The sequence below is a fragment of the Cyclopterus lumpus genome, chromosome 11, assembly GCF_009769545.1.
Source record: "Cyclopterus lumpus isolate fCycLum1 chromosome 11, fCycLum1.pri, whole genome shotgun sequence".
In the NCBI taxonomy this organism is placed as follows: domain Eukaryota; kingdom Metazoa; phylum Chordata; class Actinopteri; order Perciformes; family Cyclopteridae; genus Cyclopterus; species Cyclopterus lumpus.
Genome location: NC_046976.1, coordinates 791549 through 814788, shown reverse-complemented (window position 1 = coordinate 814788; position 23240 = coordinate 791549). Strand labels below are relative to the sequence as shown.

General features: G+C 42.4%; 1 protein-coding gene across 5 annotated transcripts in view; it reads left to right on the top strand.

The window, feature by feature from the left end:
* arhgef1a (Rho guanine nucleotide exchange factor (GEF) 1a) overlaps positions 1–23240 on the top strand; it is a 55292-nt gene that overhangs the window by 7673 nt on the left and 24379 nt on the right. For 3 of the 5 annotated variants that reach the window (XM_034545929.1, XM_034545927.1, XM_034545926.1), the window contains exons 2-12: positions 1268–1430; positions 1887–1954; positions 2422–2485; positions 2622–2754; positions 4933–5042; positions 5817–5960; positions 6110–6360; positions 7092–7217; positions 12788–12905; positions 13382–13461; positions 21856–22027. In XM_034545929.1, coding sequence (XP_034401820.1) covers positions 1268–1430; positions 1887–1954; positions 2422–2485; positions 2622–2754; positions 4933–5042; positions 5817–5960; positions 6110–6360; positions 7092–7217; positions 12788–12905; positions 13382–13461; positions 21856–22027 — 1429 coding nt within the window. Of the gene's footprint in view, positions 1–1267; positions 1431–1886; positions 1955–2421; positions 2486–2621; positions 2755–4932; positions 5043–5816; positions 5961–6109; positions 6361–7091; positions 7218–12787; positions 12906–13381; positions 13462–21855; positions 22028–23240 lie in introns of those variants that run through there. The other 2 variants (XM_034545928.1, XM_034545930.1) reach the window with 2 other exon arrangements.

The window sequence follows — 23240 nt, the reverse complement described above, 5'->3', positions numbered from 1 at the left end:
GAAATAGTGATGTTAACCTGGATGAGGTTATTTTGTATGACTCCTCTTCTGGTTACTTTTGATTTAATGAATTTAAGTGGCCGTGGGACAGACACAGTCTGTATAGAGTTAAGGTTAAGGGTGGATAACGGCTCGGATGGAAGTGCAGAGAAGGGTGAAGACTACAACTCTGCTTCTGCTTCCTGATCTGAACTCTGGGTCATGGATTAAGTCCGCTAATCAACTTCGCCATGTTTGCAGAAATGAGACGCGCTCCATCCCAAGTGGGATGAATGCCGTCTCGACTCATCAGATCAGGCTTTCCCCAGAAAGTCTGCCAGTTATCTATGTAGCCCACATTGTTTGCTGGGCACCACCTGGACAACCAGCGGTTGAATGACGACATGCGGCTATACATGTCATCATTGATCAGATTGGGGAGAGGGCCAGAGAAAACTACGGTGTCCGACATTGTCTTGGCATAAGCACACACCGATTCCACCTTAATTTTAGTGACCTCCGACCGCCGCAGTCAGGAGTCATTACCGCTGGCGTGTATTATAATCTTACTGTAACTACGCTCATCTTTAGCCAGCAGTTTTAAACAAGATTCAATGTCGCCCGCTCTGGCCCCCGGGATGCATATGACTTTGGTCCCTGGCTTCCCTATCTTCACGTTTCTGACTATGGAGCTACCTATAACCAGAGTGGGTTTCTCAGCGGGTGCGTCGCTGAGTGGGGAAAACTGGTTCGAAACGTGAAGAGGTTGGCGGTGCTCAGTGGACTTCTGTTACTTAAAACCTCTTCGAACAGTCACCCAGCCATCCGGCTGCTCGGGGGCTGCCGGGGGACAGCTAACAGAGGCTAATGCTAAAGGCTCCGCACCGGCTATGGGGGAGGCGGGCTAACTAGTGTAACTGTCTGAGCTTCGATGGCGCGGAGCCGTGCATCTAACCCACTTAGAACTGCCTCCAACCTAGCAAATGAACTACACTTGTTGATGCATGTTGTCTAGTGCCACACAGTTGATACAGGAAGTGGTGGACTGTTTAAAGCATAATTTCCAGCGACACTCCATGAAGGAAAAAAACTTCTAACACGTCTGCGCGTTGTCCAAACGTCGCAGACATTCTCGGCTGCGTGGGCCGGCAGTCCCCTGATGTGCACAAGGTTTGAGAACCACTGGTCAAAAGACACATGTCAAAACTTGATGCTGACAGAGGTCATAGGTCTCTTTACAAATGTACAGAAAGTCTTTTTCACATTGAGTCTCTGTTTTCTCTTTCAGAATAAAGAGAGAGAGCGCATGAGGGAGCGAGAGAAGGCGGCAAGGGAGAGGGAGGCACGTTACAGCAATGGTCACCTCTTCACGTCATTGACAGTGTCAGCAACCACACTCTGTTCAGCATGCAACAAGAGTATTACTGCCAAGGAGGCGCTCAGCTGCCCTAGTAAGTACATAGTGCACATACACAGTGAGAGGTGGGTAAATGGAAGAAGAAGTAACAGTTCTGTCAGTTCATACTTAGGTAAGACTGTGAAGGTATCTATGACTTACATTCCCAAACAATAAAACTGCGTTGGTCTGCGGGAATCTGTGTAGGGAGGAGGTTGGACTCTTTTACCCGAGAGAGGTTGCCTTTGCCCTGTTTGAACCAAGTAGTTTGGTTGCATAAATATAACTAAGCATTTTTGTTTTGTTTTGTTTAAATTTCTGAGTCATTTTAAGCCAAAACCTGATGTATGTTACTAAACCTAACCAGGTGCATTTGTAGCATTGATTAGTTTTATTTAATTTACAACGTTAACCACGAGTTTTAAATTGCAACCGTAATCTGGGAGAAAATATGTTAACGAGAGAGGAGGTATAACATGTTCGTCCTCTTTATGTCTCCCATTTTTTCCAGCTTGTAATGTCACTATCCACAACCGCTGTCGAGACACTTTGCCAAACTGCGCCAAAATGAAACAGAGGGTAAGATGAAGGCTACACCACAAATCATCATTTTTTTAATACATATGGCGACCATCTTTACACACAGTATGAGTACTACTCCATTCAGGTCATAAAACCTCATGCGTAATTAAATCAGTGACATTTTGAATTTGAAGATAAAGCTGATAGACTGTTGGTAAAACAACTGAAGGGGACAGGCCAGCAGGTCTATAACATCTCTTCCAGTTAAATGTGGATTCTAAACAAATTGATGACAGTTTTTTGGAAACAATGGAAATGTGATTGAGAGTTTGACAAAGCAACGCTGGTTTTGTCAGAGTTTCTTGAATTAGAATACAGAAAGTGTAGCTTAGTGTCAAAATGAATTTTATGTTGATGCTATGTAAGATTTCAGATCGACACACATTACAAATAGATTTATATATACTTTATATGGAATACTATTGTAGATGTAACATTACGATTTGTGTTCTTTATTAATACAGCAGCAGAAGATGGCCCTAATAAGGAACAACTCAGCCGTACAGAATGTCACGCTGCGCACAAAAAGTGAGTTTTTCTTATATACACATATATTCAGTCTCCTTCTCAAATAATTCTGATTTAGCCATTCCTATTTTGTCTCCTCTTGCCTTCCTCCGATTTGCTTGTCACTCTCCTGCAACCTTTTAAAAAAACTTCCCAGCTCCAGGAATGCGCGAGCGTCCAAGTTCAGCCATCTATCCTTCTGACAGCTTCCGACAGTCCCTGCTGGGATCCCGCCGTGGACGCTCAAACCTATCCCTGTCCAAAAGTGTCTCTACCAACAACATTGCAGGGTGAGCATCACTTTCATTGGCCAGCAGCTACAACACAATGAGGCACAGGCAGCTACCCAAGGATTTGGTCCCACTGTTGAACTTGTCCACAAGCACAACAATTGTGGATCTTGATCCTGTGAATTGGCTAGGCACATCTTTTGTTTAATTTTCATTGTGAGATGACATTGTTCAGCAGTATATTATACATGTGAGTTTTATCCTGGTTTTGATTATAATAATAATAATAATAATACATTTGTTTTATAAGGCGCCTTTCAAGGCACTCAAGGTCGCCGTACAACATATTTAAAAATCTGACACAATTTAAAAAGCAGCGCAGTTAAAAGCAGAACAGTCTGCAGCAGAGCAACCCAGAGGGGAACACGTCAGGCATAGGCCTGCCTGAAAAGGTGGGTTTTGAGGTGGGTTTTGAATAAAATGATAGAGTCAATGTTTCTGATGTCAGGGGGGAGGGAGTTCCAGAGGCGAGGGGCAGAGCGGCTGAAGGCTCTTGACCCCATGGTGGACAGACGAGCTGGGGGGACAGTCAGGTTGATGGAGGAGGCAGACCTGAGAGACCGGGTGGGGATGTTGATTTGGAGGAGGTGAGACAGATATGGAGGGGATTATATTATGTCTGCATGAAATATTGTACAGGTGACAGACTTTTAAATGTAGAGAAATTAATTACAAGATGCTAGACTTTGTCTAGTGCGGTTTTGAAGCATTAAGTCCGGTTGTCCGTTGACATCTTGGATTTGTTTTTTTGCAACCAGTGAACATTATGCTGTATTGGAAATACTAGTGACACATAAACTCATCTTAACAATGTTTAGGGAGGTTTAGCTGAGAGTTTTAGGTAAGAAGAAGGGGCCCTTAAATCATAGACATTGATTCATTTCTCAGAATCAGAAGTTGCCCCCTGATCATCGCATATTTTCAGACAGTGGCGGCTGGTGGAATCTTTTTTGGTTGGGCCATCCAATCAATTTCAGCAAACATCCCAATGTGATTCAATGCAAACAAGTATCAAACACATATTTCTACTTTGTAGTTAAATATTTAACATGTATTCTAACACTGACATAATAAGGACATCTTATTCATATAATTCAGTATATTAATATATATATATATATATATATATATATATATATGTATATGTATATAATATATATATCATAAATATATTATAATAACATATAAATATCGTATAGTATAAATCACATATATATATATATATATATATATATATATATATATATATATATAAAAATCTGATAGAACATGCTTATATATTAAGATGGCCCTATGAACCTTGTAGGGTTAAAGTGAGCCTGTTTTGATCCACCTCCTCTTTGTGTTTCTTCACCTCAACCTGTGTCCGTGGTCCAGCTGGTAGTGACGTTCACTTTGCTCAATATGGCTGCTTGAGGAGTTATCATGTGTGTCCCGGTGTTCTCATGTTTTATTAATTCTTCCAACAAGTGCTTCATGTTCTTACTCCCGTAACTGTCCATGCTGGAAGAAAAAAAAAGGCGCCTGACAAGAACACACAGCTTTTGGGCCAGATGACTTTGGCCCAAAACTGAATCTATTTTAGGACGCTGATTGGCTCAATTGTATATCACTTATTTATATCTTTAATCAGTAATAGGCTAAACTGCTTCTTAGACCCGCCTCTTCTGGGCCAAAACGATTTGGCCCCAGTGCAGCTGAGACACGCAGACAGACCATTTTTTCTTGTGACGTGCATTCTCAAATACTTTCTGCAAACTTCAATATCAAGATATACCACCAGTCAACCGAACACTGATCAAAAACTAATGACTGGTGTAACAAGTCCTGTCACAACCCCACACACGTCGTGTAATGTTTGGCAAGATACTTTATTTTGATATCTGCTCTGCCGGTCCCTGCTCCATCTCCAACACGCCTGATATAGGGGCAAGACACATTAACCCTTATCTACTGCAGCTGAGCCTAACCACGCCCCAGCCACCACAACTGGTAACCACAACCACAATTCACAAAATTGCTATTTAGATGTTAATTAAAAAACCTTTTAAAAGTCAAGACTCAGGCTGGAACCAAATGTGGACAATAGAACTAGCAGGTAGCTCTGCCTGGACGGCCACTGTCTGTTTGGAGCTACCAATGTATGTGTGTGTATGCGTGTGTGTGTGTGTATTGTAGGACCCTGACTGACAACTCTCCCCTCGGGCTGCGCAGGATCCTTTCCCAGTCGACAGACTCACTCAGCTTCAGGACCAGAGCTATGTCAGTGGAGTCTCTCAATGATGACGGTATCACTACATTCAACCTATACATCATAGTACAATGGCTTGGGAATCTGGATACATTGGAGGGAGATGTGGGTTAGCTAGTTGGTAAGGTGTATAGTGCATAAGCAGGATAGACGTTTGAATTATTAAATGTAGACCTTTACTTAAAAAGTTTTTGGAAATGTTTGAAAAGAAGTGATAAGTGCCATAAGTAAATTGAGTAATGTGGAGGTGAGTAATAATAGTTAAGTAATAGTTAAAAGGGCAATAGAAGCTGAAAACTGACTACATTTCAATCAGGAGAGACTAGTCTGATAAAGAAAATATTATTATTTATTATTAACAGATTCAATTCAATTCAGTTTATTTTGTTTAGCCCAATATCACAAATTACTAATTAGCCTGAGGGCTTTACAATCTGTACACATACGACATCCCTGTCCCAGGACCTCACATCGGATCAGGAAAAACTCCCCAAAAATAACACATAATTCACAAATCCTGAATTCTTAAAATGTATTATGAGCAAAATGTAAAGTATTAAAAGTGTTGTGTTATTTTTAGGTAAATCCTATGCAAATACCGTTCTAGTTTGTACATTACAACACTGCAGGGTAGTAGTCATAGCACTGCATCATATTTTATAAAATCAACATATTTTAGCATTAAAAAAAATCTTCATCTGAAAATGAACTAGTCTTGGCTATAAGTGTCAAATATATGTAGTGGAGTAAAAAAGCTCAATATTTCCCTCAGACGTGTGATGTTTGATGTTGATGTATTTCTCTTATTTAGGAGACCTATACTATACTGCACTATTGGAGGATCTGGAGCTGGAGAGCCAGGACTTTAAGGCTGACTCGTGGAGCATGGCTGTGGAAAGCAGCTACTTGCAGACACACCGCAAAAACGTCATCAAGAGGCAGGATGTCATCTATGGTGACATGTGTAGTTGATTGACCTTTTTATTTTAAACCCAGATATTTAATGTATTTCTGAATATACAGTAGCTGGAGGAAAGAAATGAATGTCCAGAGAAGGTATTTACTATATGTGTGTGTGTGTGTGCGTGTGTGTGTCCCTCTCAGAGCTGATTCAGACAGAGCTGCACCACATGCGAACGCTGCATATAATGGAGAGGGTGTTCCGGCAAGGCATGCTGGAGGAGCTTCAGCTGGACCTGTGCACTGTGTATGCCATGTTCCCCTGCCTGGACCAGCTGACCAGGATACACTCCCATTTCCTGGCACAGCTTCTCCTGAGGCGCAACAGCAGTCTGCAGTCTGGATCCAGCCGCAACTTCACCATTCACCAGCTGGGGGATATGCTACTAGAGCAGGTGGCTGCCATGCATTCTCACAACCATTCACACTGGCACAGTGACACAGAACTGGAAGCAAAATGTAACTGTATTCGGTCATTAGATGATGTTTTTTCTATAGTTTCGCAGAAGTCTATAACTACAATAGGTAATGAATGATTCCAACATGAGTTGAACACAATTTCACTAAGAAAACAATGATTTTTCAAAAGTTTATTTAAGTTATATTTAAGTTTTAGTTGATTAGCAATTAATTGCTAAAATAAGCACAAATTTGTATTCATATTTTATATTGATATTTGTATGATCTTTTTAGTTTTTTTATATTGATTTTTGTGATGTTATTAACTATTGTAAATATTTGCAAAATAGAGCGGCACATTTTACACACCAAGAGAAAACTATATTATAGAAATATTTATAGACATAAATACATCATTTGGGCTGAGAGTAACACAGTTGAAAAGGCCTAATGCGGGAAGGACAGCTGGCAAGAAATAACCGACTGTGTGAATATGTAAATGAATAGATTCATAATATCACTTCATATAGAGCATGATCGATCGGACTATAGTTACATGTACAAACAATATAATCTAACATTCCATGTACCGAGCTTTGACTAGTCATTAGGCGATGCTTTTACACAGTTGATCTCTTATCTCCAACATAACCTGCTCCGGAGCAGATTATGTTGGGTTAACCCTGAAGTTACCCCAAATCAACATGTGCATGTGTTCTTCTGCCAGTTCTCAGGCCAGTGTGCAGATGAGATGCGAAAGACCTACGCTGAGTTCTGTAGCCGCCACTTGAAGGCTGTCAAATTATACAAGGAACTGATGGCCAGAGACAAGAAGTTCCAGTGCTTCATACGGGTGAGACAGGCACACAGACATTACAAACACACCAAAATACAGTGCATTACAAATGAGAAAAAAGTGAGATTATACTGACTGAATTAAGAGTTTATACACAATATGTGAATTGTATTGTTTAATTAGATATTTTAGAAAGACATCTGTTCAACAAGCATGGAAATATGAATGAAAGTGAAACCTAATTCAATCTCTGTCAGTCTCTCATCCAGCGTCTGACACTCATTTAGTGTGTGTATGAAACTTTGGCGGCATTAGTCTCGGACCAACTGCCGTAGTATAAAGAGTGAGATGTTCCACACAGGGTCGGCAGGAGGTCAGGTGGATAAGTCAAACACACACAGCGGCGGCTTGAAGTAACTACAATGTAAACCCATCCACGTCATTATTAGATGCTCAGAGACAAATATCCGAGAGGATGATGATTACTAAAACAACCAAAGAAGTCACGCAGGTTGGGATAGAGTGGAGGTGGATGGGTCAACAAACATTCATATTTATACAATGTCATACTTTGATTTGCTAGAAAGGGACACCAAGTATCAGATTGTTATGAGAACAACGTGATGTCCTCCAATAGGTATGTTGACAAGTTTTGAAGTCTTGAGTTTGGCTACAGTCAATCCAAGTTCTAGACCTAACTCAGGTATATACGTTAGATACGTTAAACGATGATTTGACAAACACATACATTAGATATATTTTTTTGCTTAAAAAGTGAACTTATTGAAAAAAAATTACCCTTTACTGTTGAGTGGAACAATCTTTATTTTAGATTTGTTTTATTATTTACAAATAATTTTATAGCAAAAAGTACATAGTTTCAGTACTATATAGCCAGAACATACAAAAGTATCAGGCATAACAGAAGCGCAAACAATTGGAATTTAAATCTTTTTAATAATGTTAGAAGATAATCCATACTCATAAGTACATTTCTAACAAGACAAGCTGTCCTCTTTTATTTATTTTTAACAATCCATTCTTCAAGTATTTATACTTTTCTTTTTCTGGTGGGGCTCTATTTATGTATAGCAGCTTTAAACACCTCCTGGTTGATTCATCATTGTGGTGGAGGCCATCCATGCATGGCCACTAAGCCAGTACTGGAGACCATTGAAGGAACAGACAGAAAACAGAGGTTTCTCCTCCTGGTGCATTTCTACATAGTTTGTGTATCTAATTATTGGTTTGTTTTATCAGTAAGTTTGATTGGTAAATTCAGATTTAACTGGTTTCTGTCAGCAGTTGTGCGGGGCTGGATCCACGTGCAAGAACAACGTAGCAGGAGTAGTTCACAGTTGCTTTTATACGAACTGAACTCAGGGTGGAAAAGGTTGTGGATCGTGGTTAGTGGGAGCAGAGTGGCAGGCGGGTGAGGTGTCGGGCAGGTCAGAGAGAATCCGGGAGCTGGCTGGTGGTCGATTGGGTCGGCAAGGCTGAGACCAGGGGGTTCCGAGGAGAGCAGAGAGTCTAGGGCTGAGGGAAGCACTGGTTAGTCAAAAGTCAAAAGTCGTAACAAACAATTTGCCAGGACTCACGTTTGGCCGTAGCAGTAGGCCAGTGAGCGAAGACTGACGATCTGGCGAGGAGTGGAAGGAGAACTGGGGTAGATAAACTGTGGGGCTTGATGAGTGAATGAGTTGCATGTGTGCCGGTTAATTGGCAGCAGGAGGGGAAGGGGAGGCCACGCTCAGGCAGACACACATCCACACAGACACACACACACAGGACAAACGGGGGAGCAACGGAAAAAAGTCAGGATACTAGGAGGGGGGAGAGGCACAGCAGAAACCACGACAGTTCCATTAGTAAGTGCCAATTGTCTTGCTATTTAGCTCAGGTTGAACTAGTTTCCCTGGCTGTTTCTCAATATGCATGCTTGTCTGTACTTGTGTCCTCATGGACTTGTGAAGCGTCATCAGTCCCAGCTAAAGTACAGTTCCAATTCAAAGGAGGGAAGAATGGCTACTGTGGAACAATGGAACTAATGTTGTTGAGTCACGGAATGTAATTTTAGGACTTTTTCAGGCGAGAAGTTAGTTGTTGAAGCATCAAATCTGTGGTCGGTTTGTCAAGATTCAGCCTACTTCAAAATATGCTAAGAAGATTTCTGTGATTTGAGGTCCTGTTCGAGGGACCGGGAAGCCTCGCCAGCACTCATGGTGCCCGCTGAGAACAACCTGATCTCGGCAGTACTTCCGATGTCTATGTAGTGATTAAACTACAGCAATGTCTTTTTACTTTTGACTGACATATTTGCAATTATGTGTAAACAATATATATACAATTGTGTGTGTGTGTGTGTGTGTGTATGTATATATATATATATATATATATATATATATATATATATATATATATATACACACAATGTATACTAATATTAATAATAATATACATAATGTAAAAAACAGGGTTGTCAAATTATGGTTTGAATGTAAAAATACTTTAGAGTGAAGACCCTGAGTAAACTCATGAGCAACAACAGCTGAGGCGGTAATGTCATCAAGTCAGCTGCTGTTCCAATTGCAGAAAGACCGTCCTGCGTCCTCCTCAGAGTGTAAACTCCAAAGTGCACAAGTCCATACTTGGCGTACTTTATTAGTAGTTATGTTTGGTATGTTGTGGTCTATATTGTTTCTGTCATCAGTTCTTGTTCTGCCCCAAAAGAGAGGCTTTGAACATGGTAGATACAAACGGTCAAAATTAGTTTCCTCCATAGGGTGGCCGGGCTCAGTCTTTGAGATAAGGTAAGGAGATGAGTTTTCTCTGTAGGTGCCGGGCTCAGCCTTAGAGATAGGGTAAGGAGATGAGTTTCCTCTGTACGGCTCAGCCTTAGAGATAGGGTAAGGGGATGAGTTTCCTCTGTAGGGGCCGGGCTCAGCCTTAGAAATAGGGTAAGGAGATGAGTTTCCTCTGTGGGGGCCAGGCTCAGCCTTAGAAATAGGGTAAGGAGCTTGGACATCAGGAGTTTTAGGCGCCGCTCCTTCGTGTTGAAAGGAGTCATCTGAGGTTGTTCGGGCATCTAATCAGGATGCCTCCCAATGGAGATTTTCCAGGCACATCCAACTGGTGAAGACCCAGAACACGCTGGTGGGATTATATCTCCAAGCCAGCCTGGGAACGCCTCTGCCCAGAATGAGCTGGAAAATGTTGCGGGTGAAAGGAAAGCCTGGGTCAGCCTGCTGGACCTGGTTCAACCTCAACCCAACCCCAGATAAGCAGATGAAAAATGGATGGATGGATGTACTGTACTTTCATACCAGAGCATCCCTCACAATTTTTAAATCCACCAGATTTGGCTTTGTCTGTTAAATAGTACATATTCACAAAGTTGTATGAAGTTTAATCTTTGTTTTAAGGTCTGTAACGTGTTTTTCTGAAAGAAATGTGGCTGAGTGGTTTAGCAGGGTCGTCCTTCAATCTAGGATCTGCCGTTCGATCCCCGTTTCCGCTAGTCCCTGTTGATGTGTCCTTGCCCAAGACACTTAACCCCAAAAGGTGTTCTGCTCACGCAAAGCCCTTTAACACTACATATCATCATTCACCCATTCGCACACATTTATACACTGATGACAGGGGCTAGCTACCACACAAGGTGCCACCTGCTCATCAGAAATATCTAATCATTCATGTATCCTTTCTGTGTCAGGTTGTATGTGGAGATGGACCTAAGAGCACAACACAGACAGAGCAGAAATGGGTTTATGGCATTTATTAGAAAAGAACCAGGGGCTGGAACCTGGTGAGCAGGCTGGAGGAAGGGTCGGCAGGCGGGAGCAGGCTGAGGCAGACAAAAAGAGTTAAACCAGTGTTCGAGCCGTAGCATTAGTTCCTGGTGGCGAACTGACGATCTGAGTGCAGGGCTGGAGAATATCAAAACCTGGAGAATATCAAACCTGGAGAATATCAAAACCTGGAGAATATCAAACCTGGAGAATATCAAACCTGGAGCTTGATTGGGGAATGAATTCCAGCTGCACTAGTCAATTAATGGGAGGAGCACAGCCCACACCATGACATTCTGGGGTTTGATACTCATAGACATTTTTGGTTACTGGAACACTTGATTACTGTGCCTTATGATTGATGGCCCTGGAAACGTGACAGATAATTAAATAAAATTCAATTAAATTCAGTTTATTTTGTATAGCCCAAAATCACAAATTACAAACTATCCTCAAAGGGCTTTACAATCTGTACACATACGACATCCCTGACCTTTGACCTCACATCGGATCAGGAAAAACTCCCAAAAAACTGAGGATCCCTCTCCCCGGATGGACAGATGCAATAGATGTCATGTGTACAGAATGAACAGTTAGACAAACACATTCAATGAATATCACAAAAATGTATGAATAATTAGTAGTAGGCATGGACCATGATCCCGATTTCCACAATCCATGAAACACAAGGAGGAAGAGAGGAGGGGGGGGAGGGTGGAGACACATTGGTTGAATAAAGCTTAAGATGCTTGGTTAAATTATGGATGTTTAATAGGTTCTCATTATCAGTCCACATCAGGAAAGGCTGCTCTGCTTCCTACATGAAATGACTTAAGTTGACTATAATTGCAAGCAGCTAGTTGTTGATGGCATTGTTTCTCTATATGGAGTAGAGTTTCTAGGAAAGAAGGCATAAGGGGATGTTTCTGGTCATTATGGATCAGGATCACTCTCAACACTTCCATCATGAATGGACCAACTGAGTCAAAAAAGGTCAAGGTGGGCACTGTGTGACACAATGAGCCTCAGGAACAACACAATGGAAACATGAAACTCACATTTTTCCACCTTGATTAACAAATTACAATATTCTCCAGCAGTATTTCAGCTACCCGCTTCATGTGCTGCATGTCTTAAATGCAGGCAACAACCTCCGTTCCTGAAAAGTTGCATTTTTTCTAACTCCTCTGGTTGCAAAAACAAGTATAGATTGAGTTTTGTATAGAGGATGTACGTATAAAAGTCTATTCGAAAATAATACTTACTAATTACCTCAGTAAACATTGTAAGCACAAGTTTATATCCTCAATTTTTTAAAATCCCTAGAATACAGTTAATCTTTAAACTCTAACACTTTTCCTTTCATGAAAGTGTCTTATTCAGTGTTGGGTTGTACTAAGCTCCACCCTCTCTCTCAAAAAACAAAATGCAAACCTCAAGGCTTCAAAACCATAGTCCATAAATCAATGGGTGATGTTACCTGACTACGTCCACTTGTTATATACAGGCTGTTGGTTAAATGCCAACTAATTAAACCAAAACAAAGCGCATGTTGCTCACTAGAGATTGGAATAGAACAGGGGCCTTTGTTAGTCCACACATACTCGTGGTGGTTGTTGATTGAGTTGAGCTCAGAAGAGGTCAACTGAAGAGCAGGCCATTTTAGAGTAGAGAAATATGTTGAAAAGATTTTGAATCAAACAATTCCAGTTAATTTGCCTTATTTACATCTAATATACAACAGTGGTCTTATCCTCAATGATTCAAACTAAAATCAAAAGAAATGTCAGCCATGGTATTTTTGACACTGTGTGTGTGTCTCTCTCTGTCACTGGGTAGCGGTTGAGTCGCGGACCCCTGCTACGTTGCCATGGTGTTCAGGAGTGCATCTTGTTGGTGACTCAGCGAATCTCCAAGTATCCTGTCCTTGTTCAGCGCATTCTGGACAATACCAGCGGTAAATAATCCTAATAATAATGGGTTTATCATCAACGGCAATGTCAAATCAGGCAACAAGTCATATGCACAGAACTCACTGGATATACTACAATTGTATGAACTTGTATCCTCTTGTGAGGATAATGTTCATATATATATATATATATATATATATATATATATATATATATATATATATATATATATATATATATATATATATATATATATATATATATATATATATGAGTGTGTGTGTGTATATGTATACATATTGGTGCTGCACTAATTAAGTGTACTGCAGTTCACCAACATGTTAACAATCAAAATCATTCTTAAAGCAATAGTAGATTCTTAGATGGGAACCTATGAGGAGTTTAATTATTGACAACATTGATGAATAACAGTGGCTTAATATTATTCTTTCTACTTTGTGTCTGTCACCTTAGGTTGTTGTACCCCCAGAGTAAGGTTGCTTGTTAATTTGTCTTCCAGATGATGATGAAGAAGAAGCCTCCTCTCTGGCCCAGGCTCTCTCCATGGTCAGAGAACTTCTTAGTTCAATAGACCAACAGGTACCAAATTATTTAGTTGGCTAGAATATAAGACAATTTTATGGCTATTAGCATTTTTGATGCTCCTCCTCAAGACATTTTATGGCTCCAGTGATCTCCTTTCAAGACAAAAGATGGGTGTGGGGGGTAATAATAAGAATTTGGTGTGGCGATGCGCAACAAGGATGGAATCCTTGTGCAGCAGGCACACTGACTGTACTCCTGGGACAAACAATAAAAGATGTAAAGAACAATACTTGGAATGCTGCTGAAGCATTCCAAGTATTGTTCCTATTCAACTTTTTATATTTCTTCCCTACGTATTTTGAACGTCTTTTCTTTCGTCATATTTACAGTTACAGAAACCATCAAGCTATTAAAAAATGCAGCTCCTTCAGGAAAGGGGTGCTATTGTAAGCATCGTGGGTGTATGAGCAGGAATAAATCAGTCCAAGACGTTCTGGGTTTTACTCATAACTTTAGTCCAACTCCACATTCCATCTGAACTGCCAAGTTCCCTTCTTCTCCCTCTCCTCCCTTTTTCCTCAGACGCCCTCAACAGCGCCGACTAGTGGTCATAACTAATACATGTAATTACATTTACATCATACAGTTTCACTCTTACACATCTACCCCCCTTACAAAAGAAGCGTCCTTGCTTCAATAGCTGAATGTATACTTTTGGCACACATGCCAACCTATACTAAATACCAATATAAACAGGTGATGGCAATAAACAGTAGTGACAGTGAGGGCTATAACAAGTAGTAGAACAGCATACTTTCCCCATTCATATTAACATGCTCGTCAATCCACCAGCAAGAACAAGCAACGGTTCAGACAACAGTTCCATAACGTACTGGGGGACGCACACAGCGGCCTGACTTGGTCCTTACTCCATCGAAAACCAGTACTACAGGAGACAGTCCACTGGCAGATCCGGTGGCAGTACTCTGTCCCACAGGTGTTATGGTAGTGGCATCCCACCCTATCTGGAGGCACAGAGGATCTTGGTGTGGCTGGGCTCCTGTAAACATACGGTCTGGAGCCTGAGAGTGCTGTAGGCAGTGAGGGCTATACACAATAATGTCATCAAGGTATACTAGACATGTTTTCCATGAGAGACCTTGTAACACCAGCTGCATTAGATGTTGGAAAGTGGGGGGTGCATTTACCAAGCCCATGGGCATCATACAGAACTGGTAAAGTCCCCGGCCTGTGGTGAAAGCTGTCTTTGCTTTGTTCTGTTCCTCGAGCTGCACTTGCCAATACACCGATGAGAGATCCATCGTGCTGAACACCGAAGAGCCTCTGAGTGCATCCAAGCTGAAACAAAAACTGTGACTCATTTCCACAATTCCCTTTTCCAACATCTCCTCGTCGTGTGATTGAATCAATGTTTGCATTTTTGGAGAAGTACGATATGCACGCTTCCTAACCGGGGGTGCATCTTGTGTGTGGATGTTATGTTTGACCATGTCTGTATTACCAAAGTCTGTGCTGGTTTTACTGAAGACATCATGGTAAGATGAGAGCAAGTTGTGTAGATCAGAACTCTCTGCCTGTGTCAGATTTCCACACTTGACATCAATAGGCAGCTTGGTTGGCTGGGTGACATTAGTTGGCAGACTGGATAGCGGTACTGGGTAGGTGGAAACATTACATACAGGAGCTGAATCCTCACTTATGTCAGTGTCTGACACTGGAGTAAACTGTCCTAACAGCAGACCTGAATGCAGCACCATAGGGGTGTGTGTGGGGTTGATGATGCGTGCAACAGTACAGCCATTTTCAGCAGTAGACAGCGTTCGGGCAACTGCCATACCAGCCATCTCCGGTTGCCGGGGTTCAAGGCAGCCGCTGTTGTGTTAAAGGTTGTTACTCAAACAAAGCTACACTAATATGTGGTGTTCCGCAGGGGTCCATTCTTGGTCCATTATTATTCCTAATTTATATTAATGATTTGTCCAACGTGTCAAAAAGTATTTTTCCGATAATGTCTGTTGATCACACAACCCTAGTTCTCTCATTAAAATTTAAATTCTCTGATTATGGAAGCTATTGCTGGTTTAACTGCCTATGCTACATGGTTCAAATAAGCTATCTTTGAATATCAAAAAAATCCAGGGATCCTTACTCCAAGGATTTAACTAAAATTAAAATTGAATCTCTTGAGATGCATCAAGTGTCATCTACAACATGTCTAGGAATTATTATTGATGAAAGTTTAAGTTGGAGAAAACATATTGACTGTGCTAGTAGAAAAATAAACCAATCTATTGGAATCATAAGGAGGGTTAGACATATTGTCTCTGCAAACTGTCTCCTTATTCTTTATTACAGTTTAATTTATCCTTATCTTTCATACTGCAATATAGTTTGGGCAATTACTTTTCCTACTTCTCTGAAAAAAATGTTGGTCCTCCAGAATCGTTTTGTTAGGATTGCAACCTGATCACAGTCTCACATCTCACCTGCTCCTTTATTTCACAAACTGCAGATTCTTACTATTTATGACATTAATATTTCTTTAGCTTGCATTTTCATGTATAAGATATTTTTAGGTGAAGGAAATATTCCTGATCATTTCAAGACCTTCTTCAAAGTTAATTCACAGATTCATTCTTACTCAACTCATCAATCTTCACATCTTCATCCTCCTAAATTACTGACTAGCAGAGGTCAATTTTCTATTCGGGGAACCAAATTATGGAATCATTTTCCCACCTAACAAAGACATGTCATTCTATCAAATGTTTCAAAATTTGCCTAAAAGAAAGTCTAATTGCTGTTTTGCAAAAGTTTTTTATGGATTACTGTTCATGTCTTTCTTGTTTTAGCTGTTATCAAAATGTTTAGCTGTTTCACTCATGGGGACTTGTAGCATTACCATTGCTTAGGAAATGCCACAGGACAGGGTAGAATCCAATATACCTGAACAAACGCAATCCATGCTCATGTTCACATGCACACACACGCTCACACATGCATACATATGCTTACATATGCCTACATAGACTCGATATAATTACATTATTTTTCTTTCTTTTCTTTCTTTCTTTCTTTTTTCTTTTGTTGTCCATCTTGTGCATTTTTCATTTTATGTTTGTACTTTTTAAAAGTTTTAAATATTATATAGGTGGAGGCTTCAAATAAGCCCAGTTGGCTTTTGTCTCTTCCTGCACTGTGATATTCATTTATCTCTGTTGTGATTTTTATTTTATTGTTTGAATTGTGCAAATAAAAAAAATTAAAAAATATATTTATACATAACATCACCCGTAGGCTCACACAGTCCAGTGACTTTCACCAACTGCGTCTGGATAACTGGATGAAAATCTGCTTTATTCGGATCCATTTGCCTGTGCATTGACTTTCATGGAATCTACTAGCAACACTTTTGGTGTAAACACAGCATAAGTGTTGGGAAAATTTCTCGGCTCATTTTAAGTGCCTCATTCTTTAAATGTGCCTACTGGTAGTCGGCGTAATGGCATGCATCATCCAATGAGATCTAAAATAACGATCTCAACTTTTTCAGAACATATTAGATAATATATAAGTGTATATTCATGTATGTGGAGATGACCATATAGAACTTTTATTGCATTTACACGGACATGGCCAGGGAAGTAATGAACACATCCATGAGTTTCTTAAGCGCTAAATAAACTTTACGAACACCACGGCATACAGAGGCTTTCCTGATGTTCTGCATCGCCAACATTGTACACAAATGTACCACTCGCAAAAAAGCGCAAGGCTCTGCATACAGTCTGTGAGACAGTCAATGCTGCGGCGTGTGATGTTTAATGTATGGCTCCAGAAGGTCTTTAATAAATGATTTATCGTGGGCAGAATCGATAGCACTCGTATAGGAAGTTATCAGAATCATGTGATAACGGATCTTGGCGATCTCGAAGAACTATAAAACGTTAATCTAACTAATATCTCTCCTTCATCAATGGGATCTCTGAGGAAGGGAGCTGCCATTTCCTTCTGGGGGAGTGGCCAGCTTATCCAACTAGATTGAATTAGTCTGCACTAGAGCAGTGGATGTGGATGTGTTGCTATGGGGATTTTGCCAAACTTGCTTCATGGAACCAAAAGGCCTGATTTGTGTTATCTTATCCGGAAAATTATCCCGCTAACTACGTTAGCCAGGTACGTGAAATAGGGCCAGGACTCATAAAATGTGGGGAAGATTGTATAATGTTAAATTGAGTTACAACAGCTAACTGTTCTATGATAAAATATGCAAATTTTTTGCCTCACCATGACCACACTGTTCCATGACAACTTAAAATCATAATAATTTAGCATCATGAAAAATTTTGGTCGGACTTGGTTAGTAATAATGATAATGATAATAATACTTAGAATTTATATAGCGCTTTTCTAGACACTCAAAGACGCTTTACATAAGACATAGACAAACAGAACACAACTAAAAAGAAAGACAAGGAGCAAACAAACAAACAGAACATTTCTGTGAAAAAAGGAAAAAGAATTGGAGCAGCTATGCGGAATGAGTCATGTAGTGAAGGGTAGGGTTCAGGGGTTAGCAGGTGAAGCCAAGTTTGAAGAGGTGGGTTTTGAAGGCTTGTTTGAATGATGAAAGGGTGGGACCCTGATGGATGTGGATGGGGAGGGCGTTCCAGAGGGAGGTTGCAGCAGATGAGAAGGCCCTGTCACCCCAGGTCCGGCGCTTGGTCCTGATGGTCTTCAGAGTGTTTGCACCGGCGGACCTGCGGCAATGGGTTGGGGCTTGGAGGGGGACGAGGTCAGCGAGGGGCCAGGTTGTTTAGGGCTTTGTAGGTGGTCAGTAATATTTTAAAGTCTATCCTGAATTTGACCGGCAGCCAGTGAAGGTTGCGTATGACTGGGGTGATGTGTTCATAGCGGCGGGTGGAGGTGAGCAGTCGAGCAGCAGAGTTCTGAACACAAGTTTATTGAGGATTTAGTTGGGAGAGCCAAAGAGAATGCTGTTGCAGTAGTCAAGTCTGGAGGTCATGAGGGCATGGATGAGAATTTCAGTGGTGGCAGAGGACAGGGAGGGACGGAGGTGTGCAATGTTCCTGAGGTGAAAGAAGGCAGTTTTGGTGATGTGGTTGGCGTAGGGTAGGAAAGAGAGGGTGGGGTTGAGGATGATACCGAGGTTGCGGACCTGGGTGGAGGGAGTGACGATGGAGCCATCAATATCGAGAGAGAAGGTCTGGGCTGAGCGGATAAGGGAGTTGGGGCCGATGATGAGTATTTCAGATTTATTGCAGTTGAGTTTAAGAAAGTTCTGTTGCATCTATAATTTTATATCAGTGAGACGGGTAGTGAGAGTGGAGTGGGTGACTGAGGTGATAGTCTTGGAGGAGAAGTAGAGTTGGGTGTCGTCAGCGTAGCATTGGAAATCGAAACCATGACAACGGATGATTTGTCCAAGGGGAAGGATGTAAATGATGAAGAGGAGGGGACCAAGCACAGGACCTTGGGGGACACCGTGGGTGACTGGGGAGGTTGAGGATGTACAGTTGTTTATGGCAATGAATTGATGTCGGTCTGAGAGATATAAGGTGAACCAGGAAAGGGCAGTGCCAATTATGCCAAGGGAATACTGTAGACGTGAAAGGAGGATGGAGTGGTTGATGATGTCAAAGGCAGCACTGAGGTCAAGGAGGATGAGGAGGGTGAGGAAACCAGAATCAGCAGCAAGAAGTATATCATTTGTGATTTCAGTAGGGTGGTTTCTGTGTTGTGTTTTGAACGGAAGCCAGATTAGAAGGGATTGTAGAGATTATGGAGATTGAGGTGGGACTTGAGTTGTGATGCAACAGCTCTCTCAAGGACTTTGGACAGGAAGGGGAGGTTGGAGAGGGGCCGGTAGTTGTTGGGGATGTCAGGGTCAAGACCAGGTTTTTTCAGCACAGGGGTGACGAGTTTGAGTGCCGGGGGGGGGGGGAGTATGAGACCAGAGGACAGTGTGGAGTTGATGATGTTTGTGATGAGAGAGGAGAGTGAGGAGGCAGTCACTTTGTCATTGAAAAAGGATAGAAATAAGTTGCATTTGCTGGTAGTGAAGGAGGTGGAGATGGTGTCCATGGGCTTGATGAATTTATTGATGGTGGAGAAAAGCATTTTGGGGTTTTTGGAGCCAGATTGAATGATGGAGGAGTAGTGAGAGGAGCGAGCGGTGTTGAGGGCATCTTTATATTGTCGTTGGTGAAGCTTGAAGGCAAGTTTGAAGTTTGAAGGCATCAAGGTGAACAGTGAGTTTTATTAGCAAGACGTTCCAGTTGACAGCCCTGCCCTTTGAGGGGGCGAAGTTGGTCAGTGTACCAGGGGGCAGAGTGGGTAAAGGAGATGAGTTTGGATTTTCTGCGGGGAACGACATCAAGACAGGAGGAGAGTGCATCATCAGGAGAGCGAGGGGAAGTTGATGGACTTGATGATCCGAAATGTTATGGTGCGACTCTGCTTAACATGGGGGTGGGGATGTCTATGTCCAAGGTGATAGCCAGGTGGTCAGGGATGGTGAGGTCAATGCTGGTTAAATTACTGATGGTAACGTGTCCTTTTTTATGGGTGGGAAAGTCGACATGTTGGATGATGTTGAAGTAGTCAAATGAAAACTGATACAACTGGTAAACTTAGCACTCTGGCTTGAGTGCCTCACTCTGTAACTGGTTATTAGACTTTCTCACTAACAGACCCCAGCACCACAATGAAAACAAATGTGAAACATTTCCTTGGACTAACAAACAGACAAGATCATTTTAAATGTGGAAAACACATTTGTATTTCTCTGTACAAGGTTACAGGGTTGGAAGGTTGCGCAATTAAATGTTGCTCTGAAGTCTGGTGGTACGGCAGCTCTGTATCAGCAAGGTGAACAAGTTGTGGCTGGGTAGGTTAAGTCTTTAAATAACCTTTTGTGCTATTCGCAGGCACCTCGTTACTAATATCACTGATGCTCAGTAGATGGGTACCAATGATGTTCTGGTCGGTTTTAATCCCCTGCTGTAGAGCCCTCCTGTCCTGGGCCGTGAACATCCCATGCCAGTTTGTAATGTTTAGTTAGGATGCTCCTAATGCCCCTCTGTAAAAGTTAACAAGAACTTGGAATGGGAATTCAGTTTTATTAAGTTTCTTTATGAAATTCAGTCTTTTATAAGCTTTCTTCACCAGGACGTAGATCTGTGTGGACCATATTAGGTTGTTTGTGATGGTGATTTGCAGGAACTTAAAACTGCTCCACCTTAACTCGATTGCTTTGGACAGGTGTGTGGGGCCTCCTTTCTTCAAAAGTACGTTGTTTTCTTAGCATGACGCCAAGATTGTTGATTTGCTCTTTATAGGAATATCATCGTTGTTCGTAATCCAGCCAAAGGCGGTAGTCAAAAGAGTTCTCTTCATGTGTCGGGTAGCAGACAAGGGGGTACATCGTGAACAGGAGGGGCTGAGTACACAACCCTGGGGGGCTCCGATGTTCAACACTACAGTGGAGGAGGTCCTGGGGTCAGTTAGTGAGAAAGTCTAATAACCAGTTACAGAGTGAGGTACTCAAGCCAGAGTGCTAAGTTTACCAGTTGTATCAGTTTAATGGGGAAGATTGTGTTACGCTCATCTTTAGCCAGCAGTTTTAAACAGGATTCAACGTTGCTCGCTCTGGCCCCCGGGATGCATATGACTTTGGTCCGTGGCTTCGCTATCTTCACGTTTCTGACTATGGAGCTACTTATAACCAGAGTGGGTTTCTCAGCGTGTGTCGCTGAGTGGGGAAAACTGGTTCGAAACGTGAAGAGGTTGGTGGTGCTCAGTGGGCTTCTGTTTAGACCTACTACTCCTTCGAACAGATACCCAGCCATCCGGCTGCGCGGGGGGCTGCTAGGGAATAGCTAGCAGAAGCTACGGCTAGCTGGTCTGCACCGACTATGGGAGGAGGCGGGCTAACTAATGTAGCTAACGTCGTCTGAGCTTCGATGGTGCGGAGCCGTGCATCTAACCCACTTAGAACTGCCTCCAACCAGCAAATGAACTACACTTGTTGCATATACCGTTATCATTAAGGGAGGCAGAGGAATAGCTAAACATGAGACACTCTGAGCAAGAGGGAGCGGGAGGGGGAGAGGAAGATATCGCAAACTGCTAAGCTGGCAACCGGAAGTGATGCAATACGCTTACCGGAAGAGAGAGAGATGATGCGTTCGGATCAGCATCTTGAATCATTGCACTTAAAAAAAAAGAGTAGTCATATCATATTAAACGTCTTGCAAGAGTACTGGAATCATGACAAGTTTAAATGTTTAAGATGACTAATGCAGCACTGTTTTTTTTTTTGCATGGTCTACTATATTTAATGTAATTGACGTTTAATAATACTCTCTTCTTTAAATGGAAGATTACTTTTGTCCTGTTTGGCAGATGGAAGACCTGGAGAAAGCACAGCGTTTGCAAGAGATCCAAGCCAAGCTGGACCCCCGGGCTGAGGCCAAAGTAAGATATGGTGGACTTTTCAAGCCTGGAGAGTTGTTCCGCCGGAGACTTGTCCATGATGGGACCCTTTTTTGGAAAACCCCAGGATCCCGACTCAAAGGTACTCAACACTTTGAAAACACTTTAGTATGTGGGTAAAGTATGTGGTTAAGTATGTAGTACAGTATATAGCACTGCACAGATGATGTACTGTAGGCTCAATCTTGTGCTTCATATTCAATAATGTTAAAATAATATGCGTGAAAAAACACTACTGGAAAGACTGCTACAGTCACAGGCTCCGTGAAACAAGGGTTTACTATATTGTCATGGCTACCTTCCTGAGCAACTGCAACAACTAAACATCATTAAAGAAGCTATACAAACATAGAGCACACAATCACATATTAAAAGCAGTCCTGAAGATCTGTGTTTTGATCTGTGATTTGAATGTAGAAAGGTCAAGGCAGTCTCGGATGAGGTTGGGGAGAGAGTTCCAGAGGGAGGGGGCTGCTATGGAGAAGGCTCTGTCACCTCATGTCCGGTGCTTGGTCCTATGTGGGATGGATAGGAGGTTTGCATCAGAGGAGCCGACAGGATGGAGTGTGGTGGTGGAGCAGCTTGATGAGGTAGGAGGGGGCCTGATGGTGTGTGGTGCTGGAGCAGCTCGATGAGGTAGGAGGGGGCCTGATGGTGTGTGGTGGTGGAGCAGCTCGATGAGGTAGGAGGGGGCCTGATGGAGTGTCGTAGTGGAGCAGCTCGATGAGACCTGGAGAAGGCTTTCGACGGGGTCCCTCTGGGTTTTTTGTGGGGGGTGCTGCGGGAGTATGGGGTGCCGGACCCGTTAGCACGGGCCATCCGGTCTCTGTACGCCTGCAGTAGGAGCTGTGTTCGTATCCTTTGTAGTAAGTCAGACACGTTCCCGGTGGGTGTTGGCCTCCGCCAGGGCTGCCCTTTATCACCGGTCCTGTTCGTGACCTTCATGGACAGGATATCTAGGCGCAGCCAGGGGGCGGAGAGGATCCGGTTCGGGAGTCTCGGGATCGCCTCTCTGCTGTTTGCGGATGATGTGATCCTGTTTGCCTCCTCGGACCGTGACCTCCAGCATTCACTGCGGCGTTTTGCAGCCGAGTGCGAAGCGGCAGGGATGAGAGTTAGCACCTCCAAATCTGAGGCCATGGTGCTCTGCCGGAAACCGGCGGATTGCTCCCTCCAGGTGGGGGCAAACTGCCTACCCCAAGCGAAGGAGTTCAAGTATCTCGGGGTCTTGTTCACGAGTGAGGGTAAGGTGGAGCGGGAGATCGATAGGCGGATCGGTGCGGCTGCAGCAGTAA